The 19078-nt window shown below is 35.3% G+C and overlaps 1 protein-coding gene across 1 annotated transcript; it reads right to left on the bottom strand.

The window, feature by feature from the left end:
• Positions 1 to 1982: 1982 nt before the first annotated feature.
• On the bottom strand, positions 1983 to 5685 carry LOC142640312 (disease resistance protein Roq1-like). Its single transcript, XM_075814374.1, has 5 exons — positions 5186 to 5685; positions 3080 to 3998; positions 2679 to 2954; positions 2160 to 2590; positions 1983 to 2028 (listed from the first exon to the last, which is right to left on the bottom strand). The coding sequence occupies exons 1-5, from the start codon at positions 5683 to 5685 to the stop codon at positions 1983 to 1985; spliced, it is 2172 nt and encodes a 723-aa protein (XP_075670489.1).
• Positions 5686 to 19078: the final 13393 nt, after the last annotated feature.

Here is a 19078-nt window from a genome sequence, read left to right as displayed (position 1 = left end):
AGGGCATAGCCACACCAAAGCTGGCTGGCCCACACTCACTAACCCATGACCCATACTCAATCTCAATGTATACTCAGCATAACATCCACTGCGCTATACACGTGTCTTTTAGACTTTTACATTTCACTTTATCAATTATTATAAATTATCACACCAATTAATAATTTAATGTATATCATATCAATCTATTTGTATTATAGTGATACTAATTTATTGTACATAATTATTTAAGGTTTACTATATTACAAGAAAGATTAAGCGGATTAGTCATATTATCAATTAAAAAAGAAATGTTAGAGGAACTTAAATACAAAAACTTAATTAGTAATTTTACATCTCAAAAAATAGGAAAAATAGATTTTAAATAAAAAATAAAAAGGCTCGGTTTAAAATTTTTGCCTAAGGCCCCCCAAAGTTGTTGAGTTGGCCCTGATCATTACAAGGGAGAGTAAAGTCACCTGGCACTTTCTTGGCAAAAGGGTAGAAAATATGAACGAAATCTTTTAAGTAATTATTAGGTATTTTTACTGAAAATGTTGACAATGTATCGGTAGTTATTAAGGATGAGTTTTATATTAGTTTTAAGCTTAATTTTTAATTTTTATTTTTTATGTACACCTTTTTATTTTATTTATTTATTTTTGCTTCCTCTCACCTTTTCAAATATTTTCAATGTTCATATATATATATTTTAACACATTTTTAGCAAAAAACTAGATAAACTTTTTTTCAAATAGACACTTAAGTATTTTCAAAATATAATAATGTGATTCTCTCTCTCCTCTCACATTCAAGATATATCTACCAAAAATAAATGTCAAATGTGAAAGTACCCGATATTTTAATTTGGGAGTACATAATAAAAATCCCTAAATCGCATTTAGTAAAAGGGATTTTGAAATAATTTAAATGAATGGGCACCCAGTCAAATCAAATACCCTTAAGGTGGCTATCTTAGTGCTGGGGTTTATGTGATTCTAGCTATACTAGGCTTCGTACTCATGGTCAATGATTGCCTACACACATATTGAACATGTGTATGTAGCCTAGAGGAACGCATACTCGTTCCGATAGTAGTAACCATAACTTCAACATCTACACCACTGCCCATGTTAGGTGAGTTAGTACTTCCCCAAGCCTTAAAGACTTGAGGAATTCATGAACTCAAGTTTGATAAGCTAATTCAATACAATCCAATTTCCAAATCATTTTGGTTATGCAACCAAAAGGTTTCTTATCGTTAAGATTTTTTTTCTCCACATTAAACAATGTTTTTATTACGTGGGCTTACTCGTGTATTAATTCCAAGGAAAATTATTAAATACTCTAAGAGTATTACAAATGCGTACTCCCCCTCTCACATGAATTGTAAGTTCCACTATAATTTAATTAGTAAAACCCACAGTTACATGAGAGGAAGGAGTACGCATTTAGAGTACTCCAAGAGTACCCAATATTTACCCTAATTCTAGAATCCCATTTATATGAATTCCAACATTACTATTTCAACGTATAACGGAGAGAAGTGTAATAAATGTGAAAAATCAAAGATGTAGTGACTAGCGAAAGCAGCGACATGTGAAGGAATCTAAAATAAATAAATTTAGAGGAATAAATGGGTGTTAAGAAAACTAGTGCGACAAGTAGTTTTGTAAATAGAAGATACAAATGGCAGGTAGCTTAGAAGTATTTATAGTGGAGTTAGTTAGTTATAGATTAGTCTTTGTTATGCCATGTCATTGTCAGCTGTTCTGTTATAGCAATAGTTAGTTTGTTACTTTTCTTTCCACTAATTTTGTTAGCATATATTAGAACAGAGCTGTAAAATTCTTTTCTAAGCTTAGTGCAATATTAAATTTTTTTTTCCTGAATAATGCAATATTTATTCAATCTCAATAAAGCGAAAAACCATGATATAGTTCAAAGATTACAATTTTTTAATAAAAGAATTTAAAAAAAACTTGCACGGCCCATTTGACCAATCAGGAGGACAACCTTGATCCATCATCTTGAACCTTTGAAAACTTCCTTCTCATGAAAAGAAAAACATGAAAAAGATAAACCTTTGAAAATATTTTCTAGCTATACCCATACCGGTTTTCTTTTTTTTATCCTTATCTAAGTTTGAGCATCCAAATACATAGAATTCTTTTAGGTACTCCATTCTAAAAACGGCACATGGAAGGCCCACCAGATTTTTGCAATGGCTTATATTCAATAAAGTTAGACCAGTTAAATGTTCAATTGATGAAGGTAGATATTTAATTGCAGTACCATTTAAATGAAGCTCCCGTAACTGTTCCATGTCTTTTGCAAATTCTGGAATCTCCTTGACTTTGGAGCAGCCAGAAAGAATAAGAATTTCTAGAGATTCCATTTCAAGCTTGGGCAGGAGACTTTTAAGACTTGTGCAATCTTTCAAATTCAACAAAATAAGGCGTTTAAGTACGCCAACAGATGGGTGAATCTCAACTAAATTTGTACAGCCTTCAAAATCTATGCTCTCAAGATGTGGAGCTGCAGAGAAGTTTGGGGTCCTAATAAGATTCCGGGAGTCACTAAGTTTGATGGATCTTAAACGGTTTAATTTCTGTTAAAAAAAAGGGTAGAATGATTGCTCATTAGAATTTATTTTTAATAAAATAAATAATATGGAGAAGTTGGGGAAACAACGTTACCTTTACTCCCTTCCAAAGTAGTTCAATGTTGCTATGACACATTCTAAGTTCAACAAGCTTCTTAGGTTTGAAATTTGGTGGCAAAGATTTTGAAGAATACCCACTCCATTCAACAAATCTTAACTCGTTAGGAAAATGAGTGAGTTCATGCTGAAGTTGCACATTGTGAATTTTGAGCAATTGAAGATTACGAATCTTTGAAAAGGCTTCTGGATGCCAATGTACCTTTTTTTGTACAGGCAAGTTGAGGACTATGCATTTAATAGCATCTGTACCCTAACAATCATGAACAAGGGATTAGTGAATTGCATAATAAGAATACAATATTACATAAATGTTTATTTTCTTTAATAATAGAAGGGATCTATGTTTAAGTTGAAGATTTCTATGTAATTGCTTACCATATTGTGTGTAAGCACAACATCAATGTCCTCTGGCAACCATAATCTACTTCGTCTCGAAGGCCATTTAAGACATTCTTTACAAACAATTTCCCGGCCCATTTGTTGAACTAGTGGATGCATCCACAAGTGGTTCTTGTCTAAAGATAAATTTAAGAGAGATTTATTCATAAGTTCCTTTAATCCAATTTGCGTGTAAAGTCCCAGAGAGTCTAGTATATCTATTGTGCATTTTTGGTCCTCCCCATTGAAGAAACATGCCATATGTAGAAATATTTCTTTTACAAAATCAAATAAACCATCATAACTTATTTGAAATACTTGTAAAAGTTCTATTGGAATATTATTTTCAAGCCCATCTAAACAGCTTTTCCATTCAGGGATGCTTCTGCCGACTAGATGAGAACCCAAAAACTTAATTGCTATAGGAAGGCCGCGAGCATAACTGACAACATGATCGGACATCTCCTTATAACCTTTAGGAGTGTGTTCACTGCCGAAACATGTCAAGCTGAAAAGACGAAGAGCCTCATCATTACTCATTTCCGCAGGGCTATACATTTCATCAACTTCTAGTTCCCTTAGCAAATCTTTATCTCTCGTTGTAATGATAATTCTACTGCCTGGGCCAAACCAATCACCATGGCCAACCAAAAACTGTACTTGATGCAAATCATCAATGTCATCAAAGACGAGAAGTACCTTTTTATTACATAGCCTGTGCTTGATCAATTGGACTCCTTTGTACCTACTTTCAACTATTATATTTCTTTCCATCAAGATGTCAGAAAGAAATTTTTTCTGCAGATAAACTAAACTCTGTCTTCCGTATGTTTCTCTAATACCATGGAGAAAGCTACTAGCTTCAAATTGATTAGAGAAGCTATCATAAACCACTCTTGCAATGGTTGTCTTACACCTGTCCCATATATCCCAATCATGCGAACATCAGTCAAACCTATCTTTAAGTCTGAACATACTTTCAATACATGAGAATCTATTCCAACCAAGAAGCCCTCGTTTAGTTTTCTGGAATTCAGTGTTTCGAATATCTTCTCAACAATTGGTTCGATATATTCTGACTCCTGCCTGTGAAAAGAGTGAACAGCAGGAATTTATTTTTTGGGACCAAAGTATTAAACAATTTTTTTTTTGGATTTCAATAATTAAAAATGGTCTAAAATTCAAGAGTAGGTTAAAATAGAAAATAAAATTAACCTCTATTAACAAAATATAAAACTAAAGAAAAGATACAAAATAATAATGTCCCAAAACATTTCAAATATTCTGTTAGCATCACTAATCAAAACAACAAGTATGATCCAAATGACAAGTCATCTTCTCAGCTTTCACTCACAAACGAAGGGTAGTTCTTCCTGTTATGAACCGTTTGTATTAAACTACACGTTGTGAAACATTATGTTTTGGTCATTAGGTGTTAGTGTTTTTTTTTTTTTCTTCTTCTTCTAATCAGCAGGGTCGTTAGTTTAACATTCTTGCGATTTTAGTGGGATAGTTTTAATAATCATAAGGTTTTTGGAATGACCCCCAACGGCTAGCTAGTATACAGTAATTATCTAACGAACTCTGTTACAATCTGTTTCCAGTATATAAGAACAGAGCAACTGTATTTTCCGTTTGGGAGAAGGTGAAAATTAATTTCTTCACTACTTCTTGGGTAGAGCTAGTGTCAACAAGAAAAAAAAACCATAATATTGGTCAAGATATTAGTCATTGAGGTGAAGATCAAGTAAAGTTTCAAGAAGATTATTTACAAAAATTTATTTGAAATCAAGTTTGTTGCATCAAGGTATTTTATTTAAATACTTTCTAATTAAAATTTCAAATTCTAGTAAGTATGTGGTTATGGATAATATGATCCTGATTTTAATTCTGATATGTATTTCATAGATGAGATGCATGTAGATTATTCAGCAATAGCGCATAGGACGGAGCTGTACATTGAATAAGAAAAAGAAAAAGGTCATGACCTAAAAGCGAAAGTACTAGGTATATGTGGGTTGAGCTTTAGAAGCTATGCCCTATAAAATTAAAATTGGTATCTAAAAGTGCTGTGAATTGAATAAGAAAAAGAAGAAGGCCTACCCCATCGGTATAACCCAACCACTGATATTGGCGACTTCTTTTAAAGCATCCCTCCATTTTTTCACCTTCTCCAGATTCTCCTTAAAAACTTCTTCATGCTTCGCAAATGCTTCTCCAAAACTCCCTTCCTGCTTCCGTACCTCAGTTGGTTTAACATCATAGAAAACTGGAAAAATTGTATGCCCCTTCTTTTCATGGCGGCATTCGACAATCTTTGTAAGTTCATCTAAGCACCAACTAGAGAATGCATATTTTTTTGAAAAAATGACAACCAAAAATCTTGATCCTTCTATTGCTTTCAAGAGTTCTGAGGGAATGGGTTTTCCTTTCTCAAGTACTTTATCATCCTTGAACGTGGAGATTTTTTTCTCAACCAAAGCGTCATATAGAAGACGCAAAAACCTGTGGCGAGTGTCCTTGCCTCTGAAATTAAGGAAGACATCGAAAATCCATTTACCAGTACGCAACGAAAAGGTGCTTCCGTCGTTCATAAGAGCCATCGGGTGTACTAGCAAAGTTGCTACGATGTTCTCTTCCCAATCTTGAATGAACAAAACAGGTATTGATATTGAGAATACACTTATAATTAGAGTTGGGTCACAAAAAGAAACAGGTAAAAAAGAAAAATGTTGATGTACGGTTGCAGAGATTGAGAGAAGTGATCTATTATCTTGAAATAGATATACCTTGTGTCAAGAAGGGAACTAAAAGCTGGAATAATAAAAGAGAAGGGTGTGCACGTGTAAGTTGGAAATTACAGATTAGAGATATAGATGCAATGACTGTCAGCAAAGCACAAGTTCTAGGAAGAACATCAATGGAATCTTACTTAGAGAGAGTGTGAGAGAGTTAAGCCAATACCCGTTCATGGAAATAATGGAACGCGATATTGGCATTGATGCAATGACATAGGAAAGACTAAGCAAGTTCTACGAAGATACAATAATTAAAGAAAGGGCGTTGTAAACGGGTGCTGTACAGCACCCGTTAGTGTAATAAAATTTAAAATAAACTCTCTCAAAACACTCTGAACGAAGTATAAATAAATATATAGTTAAAAAAATAGAGAAAATTTTAACCAAGCAAATTGAACGATTTGCAATGATGAATCATGAACCTGCATTAATGAGGAAAAACTGACAACACAAGTCTTTAGTCGGTGAGGTTGACTAGATAAGTGGGTACCAAAGACGTCGCGTGGTAGATACTGATCATTGACGGGCTAATTGTCCTAGCTATTACACTCGCATTAAACTCAAATGTTGACGTTGGGCCCGCGTGGCTTGAATTACCAAGCCCAATTCGGTCTTCTAAACCAAATACGACAACGAGTATAAATCCTAGTACAGCCAACATATGACATACATACATGTACACACATATATATATATATATACACACACATATATACTGATACACACACACAAATATATATATATATACACACACATATATATATATATATATATATTAGGCTTGTGTTGTATGGCAAGAGAGAATTAGACAATTCCTAAAAACCTAGCAACAGTTGCATAAGAAGAAGAATAATGTTTTCTTGTCTTGTGGGTGAGAGAAATGGTGTATTGGGATTTGGGTTTCTTGAGAGTATTTTTGTGCACTATTGTATCTTTCTATTTTCATAGTGAAATTTCTCTGTCATCGCTATAGAGGTAGGCAGTTTGTCGAACCACATAAATTCTTATATTCTTTTGTGTGTGCTTGTTATTTAATTTCTGCTTATTTATTGTTATTGATTTGAGTCTCGTGGTGGGAAAAAAGCACCAAAAGAAGAAAATTATGAGAAACAAGGAAGGGATTAGCCACCAAAGTTACTAGCACAACATTGACTCTAGTACCCAGGGAAGCAAAAGAAGGGAATTAGTGGTACCCCAGAACCCTAGGATGACACTATAAAATGGGGAAGCAGCCAACAGTGAAGGGGCATTCAGTAACAATGAATGAGAATAGAATCATTGAGAAAACTCTGTAAAAAAAACTCAAAAGAAAGGAGAATACCGTCTGGTATCCTCAAACAGCCACCATAGAACATACTTGGATTTAAAGGTATTCAAACTTTACAAGTCTTAAAGGCCTAGAGAGCCATCTAAATCTGTAATTTTTTAGCTTATTTGGACCTTGTAATACGTCCTAGTAAGCATATTGTAATACACAATTAAGAAAAGTAATGGAATATCCCACATTGTTTTAAGGATCCTTAACGTTTATTCTGTGTCTTTTGTTTATCACATTGTTCCTTTACTGTTTCTTGTTGTTCCATGCATATATATTTCTTGCTTGTTAGTATATATGTATTGTAGGATTCCTGCTCTATGCACCACTTGGTTTGTAATCAACCCATTTAGCTGCTCTGAACCAAGCCTAGTCCCTTAAAACTAAAACTAAAACGCCAGGATCCTTGCTTTAGTTTGGGCCTAGACACCATCCAAAAAATGACCCTCATATAGCGACTTCGCTGGGGACTGGGTAAAGGAGAGGGAAGAAGCAGTCTCTTCGCAGAACATGGCTCCAAGACCAAGGAACAGCAAAGATACCAATGTGCCACTTGCGGCATCTAAATCTGTAGAAGAAAATGAAGAAGCTTCCAGACAAAGGAACGAAGTACCTCTGGCAGAGCAGGAGGTTGTCTCAGGACAAAGGCGCGCAGGGCAGAAGCTAGACCCCGTGACCCGAATGGCAGAAATGCTGAAGGATTTGCAACAAGAGATTCGCCTCATCAAAGAAGGCAGGCCCCAAGAAATCAGGGATAACGCCCCTGTGGTCAACCAAGATAGAGCCCAACTAGAGGGAGGGTCGGCGGTAGGAGGTGGAACTAACCTCCAATACCTCACATTGGCAAATGTCAATGCCTTGCTGGAGCAAGAAAGGAAAAAACTCTCGGGGATCCCCAAGCAATTTTTCTTGGGATCCTCCATTCCCATCAAAGTTTCTTGGCAAGCCATATCCCAGAGGATATTCAAAAACCCTCGTCTCATCTATCAGACATTCATTCCAATATATTTTTCCCCCCCCCCCCCCCCACATGTGTTATTATTATTTTCATCATTCAGAAACTCATTTAACTCAACACAATTCCTTAAAACACTTCTATGAATCTCACTTGCAATTAAATCATCATCAATTTGTGCTATATTAAAACAAGAATAAAAAAAAAAAAATCAATATCATATTATACGTTAAATGAAATATGGATTACAAATAAAATAAAAAATAATAGTTCCGTCTTGAGGTAGTCCATTTTAGTCAAAGTAATTCATTGGAACAAGTTGATGAGTCTTACTTGCAACTAAATTGTCATCCATTTCTGCTACATTAAAACAAGATTAAAACAATCAATATTCAATATCATATTTTAGAATAAATGAAAAAAAAAATTATACAAATAAAATAAAATAATAGTTCATTCTTGAAGTAATTCATTTAAGTTAAAACAATTCCTTTTAACAACTTGATGAGTCTCACTTATAACTAAATTCTCATCCATTAGTGCTATACTAAAACAAGATTAAAACAATCCACATCATATTTTAGGATAAATGAAAAAAAAAAAATGATACAAATAAAATAAGATTAACCTCATATTCAAATATATTTTTTATAAAAAAAATTATTGTACCTTGCAAATAATTGCTTAATCCTTCATTGAACACTTGAACTTTTCATTATCTTTTTCTTTTTTTTTTTTTTTTTGGGAAGTGGGTTTGATAATGGTAAAGTGAAATAAAGTGAGTTTGATATTGGTAAAGTAAAAGAAGATGAAGAGTAAAATATTGATAAAGTGAAATTGGGTGGGAAATAAAAAGTAAAATGAAGAAAAATGTGTTAGAGGGGCATTTTTATCCTATAATTATTGTAGAAACCAAAGTACATGTTTAACATCAACTCCAACTGAAAAGTAAAAATTTGTTAATATCCTATGCAGCTGAAAAGTACATGTCTAACATTAACAGAGGCTGGCCGGCACCTGTTAACAAAGTCTTTAAAAAAATTGCACCCTATTCTTTGCTATCATGTGCGACAAGTTGTGGCAATGTCAGAACATAGTAGCATTTGCGAGAGAACTCCAAGTCCTTTAAAATGATAGCAAAAGAGGAAACTAGAACCTACCTTCTTCACCTTAATGCTTGGGGATCGATCCTTGGTAGAGTTTGTCACACCTACTCCCCATTGGAAACAATTTTATTTCTTCAAGTAATTCCTTATATTTTTTATATTTCACTTTATATAAAAAAAAAAAGTAAGTTTTACCTTATGAATTTAAACTAGTACAATCAGATTCTAGCTGTGAATGTGGGTGTGAGGTAGCTTTCTTCCATATCGGTTACGCGTTCATCGTTCAAAATTTGAAGTGGGATTCGTGGGAACCAACCCAACATATGCTATCTGAATTTGGCTCTTCTCTATTATTAGATATTGCCTGAGATTGGGCTCTGTAGATCAAATCCACTTTCCTTGCCTATTTTTTCTTTCACTCTTATTCTTTCTTTCTCTCAAAACACTTGAGTCAAATGAGATCAGTATAAATAAATATACTTTCTCTCAAAACACTCTGAACGAAGTATAAATAAATATATAGTTAAAAAAATAAAGAAAATTTTAACCAAGCAAATTGAACGATTTGCAATGATGAATCATGAACCTGCATTAATGAGGAAAAACCGACTACAGAATTCTTTAGTCGGTGAGGTTGACTAGATAAGTGGGTACCAAAGACGTCGCGTGGTAGATACTGATCCTTGACGGGCTAATTGTCCTAGCTATTACGCTCGCATTAAACTCAAATGTTGACGTTGGGCCCGCGTGGCTTGAATTACCAAGCCCAATTCGGTCTTCTAAACCAAATACAACAATGAGTATAAATCCTAGTACAGCATATATATATATATATATATTAGGTTTGTGTTGTATGGCAAGAGAGAATTAGACAATTCCTAAAAACCTAGTAACAGTTGCATAAGAAGAAGAATAACGTTTTCTTGTCTTGTGGGTGAGAGAAAGTTAGGGTGTATTGGGATTTGGGTCTCTTGAGAGTATTCTTGTGCACTATTGTATCTCCAAATTTTCATAGTGAAATTTCTCTGTCGTCGCTGTGGAGGTAGGCAGTTTGCCGAACCACGTAAATTCTTGTATTCTTTGTGTGTGCTTGTTATTTAATTTCCGCTTATTTATTGTTATTGATTTGAGTCTTGCGGTGCTATCTGCACAACAAGTGGTATTAGAGCCAAGTTAGGATTCAATCCTTTGAACATAGTAAAGATGTCAAGCACAAAATATGATGTAGAGAAGTTTTGTGGTAAGAGAAATTTTTCTCTTTGGCAAAGGCGGATGAAGGATCTCCTAATTCAACGAGGAGTTCACAAGGCCTTACTTGGGAAGGAGAAGAAACCAAAAACGATGAAGAATGTATAATGGGTAGAGATGGATGAGAAAGCAGCTAGCGCTATTTATCTCAACCTAGATGATGAGGTCATTCACAACATCCTAGAAGCAAAGACCGCAAAGGAGGTTTGGGAAAAACTAGAAGGTCTTTATATGAGAGAATCTGACGAACAAATTGTACGTGAAGAAGCAACTGTATAGTTTGCATATGAAGGAAGGTTCAGATCAGTTGGAGCATCTCAACACATTTAATATGTTGACGCTCCAACTGCAAGTTTTGGGGTGAATTATAAGGACGAAGATAAAGCGTTACTCTTATTAGTGTTGCTTCCTACTTCTTTTGATCATCTAGTGACTATGTTGATGTACGGGAAAGAGACTATAGTACTCAAGGAGGTGACTAGTGCTCTCTTGTCACACATAAAGATGAAGCAAGATGGTGATGGTTCTCAGGCTGATGGACTGATTGTAAAGTTTGAGTCAAGCAATAAGGGTAGAAGCAAGTCAAGAGGATGGAACTCCAACAGGAATAGATCACAGTCTAAATCACATGCAAAGAAAAATGTAGAGTACTTTTATTGTCTTAAGAAAAGGCACTGCAAGAATCAATGTAAAGAGTTGAAAGAGCATTTAGAGGAGAGGAAGAATGGAAAGAAGCCCCTAGAATCAGCTAGTGTTGCTGAAGAAACATTAGATGACGGTGAAGTTGGTGCAGATTTACTTTCAATTTTGTCAAGTAACAATGTTCTATTGGAATCTTGGGTTTTATATTCAGCCTGCTCATATCATATGACTCCAAAGAAAGATTAGTTTGACATGTATAAGCCTTAAAACAGTGGTATGGTCTAAATGGGTAAGAATTTTGTATGCTCGGTTATTGGAATTAGTATCGTGAAGATCAAGACGTTTGATGGAGTTGTGAGTTCTTAATAATGTTAGACATGTTCCAGATCTTAGAAAGAATTTAATTTCTTTATGAGTATTGGATGATTTAGGCTATTCATACTCATCAAAGGGTGGAATCATAAAAATTACCAAAGGTGCTTTGATGGTAATGGAGGGACAAAAAGTAAGCACGCTTTACAGATTGATTGGGAATACAATTGTAGGAAGAGTTGCAATCACCACTCCGGTGGAGTCAAGCACTAACGACACAAAATTATGGCATATGCGACTTGGCCATATTGGTGAACGTGGTTTGTTAGAGTTGCACAAAAGAAATTTATTGAAGGGGGTGAAGACATGCAAGCTAGACTTCTGCAAGTATTGTGTGTATGGGAAGCAGCATAGAGTCAGTTTCAAGACAAGCTTTCATACAAGTAAGGGTGTTCTTGACTACATTCATTCAGATGTTTGGGGTCTAGTATCAGTTTCTTCTCATAGTGGTGCTCAGTATTTTGTCAGTTTCATTGATGACTACTCTAGAAAGGTATGAATTTATTTTATGAAGCATAAGTTTGATGTGTTTGGCATATTTAAAAAGTGGAAAGCTCAAGTTGAGAATTAGACTGGCAGGAAAATAAAATACCTTAGAACAGATAATGGACTAGAGTGTAGAGATAAAGAATTTCACAAGATTTTGTGAATTTGAAGGTCACTTCACAATTAAAGGAACTCCACAGCAGAATGAGATTGTAGAGAGAATGAACAGAACCTTAGCAGAAAGAGCCAGATGCATGAGATTGAATGCAGGGTTGCCTAAGGTATTCTGGGCAGAGATAGTTAACACAGAAATCTTCATTATTAATAGATCTCCATCATCAGCCATTGATTTCAAAATTCCAGAAGAGGTTTGGTCAGGTAGATCAGTTGATTATTCGAGTCTAAAAATCTTTGGTTGTCCAGCTTATGTGCATGTGCAGAGTGAAGAGCGTTCTAAATTGGATTTGAAGTCAAGAAAATACGTATTTCTTAGTTTCGAAAAAGGCGTTCAAGGCTACAGGGTTTGGGATCCAATCTCAAAGAAAACAGTGATCGGCAAAGACGTCATATTTGATGAAGCCTTTATGTTGAAACAGAATGAAGCAGAGACATGTGATGATAGTCCACAGGAGAAATTAGCTGTTGAGGTGGAGTTTAATGAGAATAGTTCACCTAGTGATAAAGGTGATGCTGAGATTGATCCACAGCAGCAAACAAGAAGAGTCTTATTCAATTGCTAAAGGTAGAGAGAAATGGGTTCACAAAGCAACACAAAGATATGGCTTTGAAGACATGGTTAGTTTTGCTCTCGTAACCAATGGTGGATATCTATTCACTTTCAAGGAGGCTACAAATAGGAAAGACAATGATAAATGGCTTGTAACAATGTTAGAATAGATGGAGTCACTACAAAAGAATAAGACTTGGGAATTAGTGAAATTGCTTAAGGGAAAGAAGGTTATTGGTTGCAAGTGGATATTCTGCTAGAAAGAAGCATTGTCAGAAAAGGAAGGTGAAAAATTCAAGGTACGGTTAGTGGCTAAGGGTTACTCACAGAGAGAAGGAATTGATTATAATGAGATTTTTTCACCAGTTGTGAAGCACACCTCAATTCGAGTAATCCTAGGATTTGTGACAATGCATGACATGGAGTTAGAGCAGCTAGATTTGAAGACCATGTTCCTCCATAGAGATTTAGATGAAGAGATTTACATGCAACAACCAAGGCTTCAAAGAACCTGACAAGGAAGATTATGTTTATCTGTTGAAGAGATCATTATATGGCTTGAAGTAGTCTCCCAGGCAATGGTGCAAACAGTTTGATTCATTCATGGTCACACATGGGTACATGCCCTTTGAGTATGACTATTGTGTTTATTTTAGAGTACTTGCTGATGGCTTTTATATATTTCTTGCTCTATATGTTGATGACATGTTAGTAGCTGCAAAGAGTAAGCAAGAAATTGTGAAGTTGAAGTCTTTGTTGAGTAGTGAATTTGACAAGAAGGATCTTGGAGCTGCCAAGAAGATCCTTGGGATAGAAATTCACTGAGATAGAGGGGCTGGTAAATTATGGTTATCTTAGAAGGGATATCTTAAGAATGTGTTAGAGAATTTTAGTATGCTTGATGCAAAACCTGTTAGTACACCCCTTTCTACCCATTTCAAATTGTCCTCATAGTTGTGTCCAAGTTCAGATGAGGAGTCAGAGTATATGTCTAAAGTGTCATATGCGAATGCAGCTAGGTGTCTCATGTATTTGATGGTGTGCACTAGGCCTGATATTTCTCATGCAGTCAGTGTGGTTAGTAGGTATATGTCAGATCCAGGCAAAGAGCATTGGAATGCAGTAAAGTGGATCCTTAGATATCTTACATGCACACGTGATTTCGGTATCCTATCTGATCAGAGAGCTAATACAGAAGTTGTGGGTTATGTGGATTCCGACTATGCAAGGGACCTTGATTCTAGAAAGTCCATGACAGGCTATGTGTTTAGGTTTGCTGGTGGCCCAATTTGCTAGAAGTCTACATTACAAGATGCAGTTGCTTTATCCACTACAGAAGCAGAATATATGGTGATGACAGAGTCAGGAAAAGAAGTCGTTTGGCTTAATAGACTGGTTAATGAGCTTAGTTTCAAGCAAGATAGCATGGTGCTACATTGTGATAGTCAGAGTGCAATTCATTTGGCAAAGAATCAAGTATACTGTGCAAGAACAAAGCATATTACTGTACGGTATCACAAGATCAGAGAATGATTTTCGTCTGGTGATATTTCTTTGTCAAAGATTCTCACTAGTGAGAATGCCTCTGATATGTTAACAAAGCCAGTTCCAACAAACAAGTTCAAGCACTGCTTGGACTTGATAGGTGTTTGCAGTTTATGAGCCCTTAAGGGCTAAGGTGGAGGTGATGGAGGAGTTTGCTCATGTAGCTTGATCAATTCAAGCCAAGGTGGAGATTTGTTGATGTTGGGGCCCGTGTGGCTTGAATTACCAAGCCCAATTCGGTCTTCTAAACCGAATACAACTAGAAATATAAATCCTAGTATAGCCAACCTATGACATATATATATATATATATATATATATATATATATATATATATATATATTAGGTTTGTGTTGTATGGCAAGAGAGAATTAGACAATTCCTAAAAACCTAGCAGCTGCCGCATAAGAAGAAGAATAGTGTTTTCTTGTCTTGTGGGTGAGAGAGAGTTAGGGTGTATTGGGATTTGGGTTTTATGAGAGTATTCTTGTGCACTATTGTATCTCCCTATTTTCATAGTGAAATTTCTCCATCGTCGCCGTAGAGGTAGGCAGTTTGCCGAACCACGTAAATTCTTGTGTTCTTTGTGTGTTCTTGTTATTTAATTTCCACTTATTTACAGTTATTGATTTGAGTCCTGGGTGCTATCTGCACAACATCAAAAATCTAGTTCAAAATTTTTTGCTGAACAAAAATCTAGTTCAATTTAATAGGTAATTTCTTGAAGTTTATGAATGCTGATATTTTAATTGATGTTGCAATAAAACCGCATATAGTCCTTATGGATACTGCATTCTTTTGTAATGATACAGATAATTTGACTCATGTTTGAACCAAAAGCGACTTCCTAGGTGATTCTTTGTGGGGGCAAAACAATTCCAGCTTTGTTGGCATGTAGTAAATTCTCCTATCTTTCTCACGCTTGATTTTGTGATTTTTAAACGCAATGCAGCAGAGGTAGTCAAAGAAATTAAAGAGCATCGTTTCGAAGTTCCTTGGTCCATTCATGGCTTAGTGCCCATTTGGGAGCTTATTTTCATCAGTTTGCTGGGCTTAGAAAATAATTTGTTCATAGATATAACTGTATCTAGAAGAAGATAGAATTTTTTTAAAATTGTACATTAACCAATAACTTATGACAAACATGACAAGAAGTTGCTGATAGAAAATACTTTGCAGCTTGAGAGTAGAGACTTCTCTTTTTTAAGTTGAAGTGAGACTTTTCTGACCCAGCTAGATGGGTTGTTAATTATAATGCTAATGGACCTATACCCATATCTGTTCTCCGTACTTGTATTTTGGTCCAAGAGTAAAGAGATGAGCCTGGCCCATCTTGTCGCCTTTGTTATCTTTCGTCTCAGTAAATTTCTTTAAACAAGAGGGAAAAAAATGTTCTCTTTCTCAATAAATTTCTTTAAACAATAGGGGAGAAAAATGTTGATAGTTACACATTGTGTATATAAGACACAACTAAAACCATGCTTTGAAAACATAATTTTTGTTAAAATTTCATTATTTTACAATTATAATTGAAGTCATATTTTTAAAATACAATTTCAAATGGAGTGTATACGGCAATGTATAACTCAATGTGTGCAAAAATAATTAACAAAAAAAAAAGTTTTTGAAATTTCATTAAAAGCATTGGCGAAATATTAAGTAGTGTTTCTTTAAAAATAAAAATCCTTCCCACTTGTCAAGTGTCAAATTTCACAAAGTACATCAGGTGTTATGGTACCATGCAAATCTAATAGAGTGATAGTTAGAAAAAAAAAAAAAAAAACCCCCTCAAATTTGAAAAATAAACACTTGAAAAAATTTTATTTTCCAAAAATTATTTTCACCTATAAATTATTTTGCGGTTGGAAAATATTTCCATCAAGCCAAACATAACCTAAAAGTACACGTGATTTTTTGACCACCATATAATTTGTTGGAAGAAGTTTCCTCCAAACCTATTTTGAGGTAAACCTTTATGCTAAGAAAGGACAAGAGTCTTATAAAAAAAATATAAAAAAATAAAAAAAGGGGAAAGGATTTGAGTCTTTTTCCAATGGCTAAGGCCTTGTTTGGATTTCCCTGAACTAAGTTAACAAATCCCAATTTTGTTAACTCATAACCCAAAATCGGTAGGGCCCACGGGTAGCATGCTTGTTTGGACGAATTTTCAAACCATTAACTCAATGATGATATCTCATAATTTTGAGTGATGGGTGAGCAGTTTTAGAAACACAGTGAAGCTGTTTTCAAGTTAAGAGTTTTGAGTTATCAGTGGTAGTTTTGCAAATTTCCAGCAAACACAGGTCCCACAATAGTGTCTCGTCCCATCATTGCAGGCTTTTGTGAGCAACAGACATTTTTCCTCATTAATTTCCCAACCACCAGACCATACTCTTCCTCATCGCTTTCCCTTTTCCTTTCTCCTAAACCCACAGCACAAGCACAACCTGGTCCAAAAGCATTCTTGTAATCCATTTGAAAATCTTTTGCTCCAGTTTTGTTGATCAACACAAGGCCCAACTCCAACAAAGCTCCGTTCACCGATTCCATTTTCAGGTGAGACCCAAACGCTCCCCCTCCATCTGTTTACATGCCTAAAGCTGCTGGGTTCTGCCTTTCCCCCCCCCCCCCCCCATGTTCCTCCATTCCTTCACTGTGAATACTTGGTTAAGAACAATGTCTCAGTATAGCTACTCATGTATATTTTTTGCTTTATGTTTACTCTTTACGTTGGCTGTGAATGCCTGTTTACTCTTGGATGCCCTTCATGTTTACTCTTTATGTTTATGCCTCTTTTTTGTTTTTTTCTTTTAGAAGTTTCTTTGTCTTGTTCCTTTGTTAGAACCATGGTATTATGAATAATGTCTCAGTATTTGTAACCATGTACTGTGAATGCTTTGCTCTGCTTTTGGCTTGGGAAAAAAAAAAAAAAAAAACTTAGCTACCCTTGTTAGAGTACTCTACTTGTATGCCTTTGTTTCTGATTTCCTTTTCTTTTCTTTTTTAATTTCTTTGCTTAATCTGTGTTGTGGGTTCCCCGGCTTATTTGCTCTATTTTCTGACTTGATTGGAAAAAAATTGTTAGCTTTTTAATGCAAGTTTGCAACACATCAGGAAACATGTACCCCTTCATAATTTTTTCATATTGATTTATTTGACGAAGATGAAGCACTGTTACTAATGAAAATAAGATGATACCTAACACACCTTTAAATCTTACTTGGATCACATACACGGATCTCATGAAGTGCCATGATGGGGTTTCATCTTTAGATTCTTGTATGTTGTTGTCAACACAATTTTATATGCATTCATAACCAGAGTGATGAATTGTTTAACACATGGGACAATGTTGAATATGAAGGAAATCCTATTCTTCCGCCCGGTAGTGGCAACAAGGGAGCTTCCACCAGCACCATAAACCAAGGCATGTAGTGGAAATGTTGGATGCATCAAAAAGACGTATGACCCACTTTAGGGATGACATCACCGATGCTATGTGGGCTGATTATGTCACCCGTTGGCATTGATTCACCCCCTGAATTGTATTGTAAATGCTTACATTTTGATATTTATAGACTTGGTAGCATAGGCCAAGCGATTAGCATTTACTAGGTGCATGTTCAGCAGGTATTATGTATTTTTTTGTAACGGTATTGCGCTATTTTGGAACCAAAAATGTATGATGCGCATAAGTTTGGTATTTAGTATTTGGACCATTATATTATGCACTATTATACCATGTCAATGGTATTTGAAGTTTCTGTGAAGTCCACATTTTGCCTATTTTTTACATTGGTGATGATGGGTGATTTTGTAATGGTATAGCGTGATTTTATAATTTATGTTACACATAATCAAAGCAATTTTGATACAAGTCACTTAGCACAAACATATATAAACAATAGAAATAGCAAAAAATAAGAATGTTGCCATTACAAAACAGAAATATTATATATAAGGTTACAACAAGTCTTTCATTCAACACATACGTTGCTAGACCCAACACCTACACTACAAGGCACTCCCAACACCTACAATACATTTCCATGTCCAACCACATAATAGAATTTCATTAAGCAAACCACTAAGCCAGATTCAAAATCATGGCAAACACATTTGTCGTAATCCAATCTCCCTAGACACAAGTGAAAATATAAACAATACCACAAATGCCAACTATGAGTCGCTAGAGCATTCTCGAATTTATGTGCTCAAGCATTGGCCACACGTTATGCAACCCTTGCTTTTTCAGCACTACGCTTTGCTACTCTTTCCTTGTGGAGTGCGTCTGCTACCATTGCACGGGCTTCCGTCTCATTGTTTTTTGCTATAGCTGCCTCGACCTTAAGCCTAGTAAATTTCGCAATTACAATCGGTGCTATTTCAGCACCACGCCTACATGGCATGCCATCCAACCACTTAAAGGACTTCCAATGTTCATCGCTGCCCTGCATATTAAACAAAGCTGGTAAGTACATGAGTTGAGGAGCATAATGACTTTAACCAGGAAGGGATGGAGATAGTAAGCACAGTTAATACTTACAAGCTTCCAGTGTCTATAGCCATAAAACTTTCTACCGAAATTATGGAGCTGCAAAGATGTCCGCAACACGCACTGATCCATGTCACGCACTGATCCATGTCACACACATGCCCCCTATAGTTGGAGTTATAGCTACTTGCACTTGCCTCTGACATTGTTTGAAACCTCCACCCCTACATGTATAGACAACCCAAATAATTTATAACAACAGATTCCTTAGCAATATATGCATACATATATATATATATATATATAT

This window comes from Castanea sativa, chromosome 6 (genome assembly GCF_040712315.1).
Source record: "Castanea sativa cultivar Marrone di Chiusa Pesio chromosome 6, ASM4071231v1".
NCBI classification, from domain to species: domain Eukaryota; kingdom Viridiplantae; phylum Streptophyta; class Magnoliopsida; order Fagales; family Fagaceae; genus Castanea; species Castanea sativa.
The sequence above is the reverse complement of the archived record's forward strand: the minus strand, read 5'-3'. Positions and strand labels throughout refer to the sequence as shown.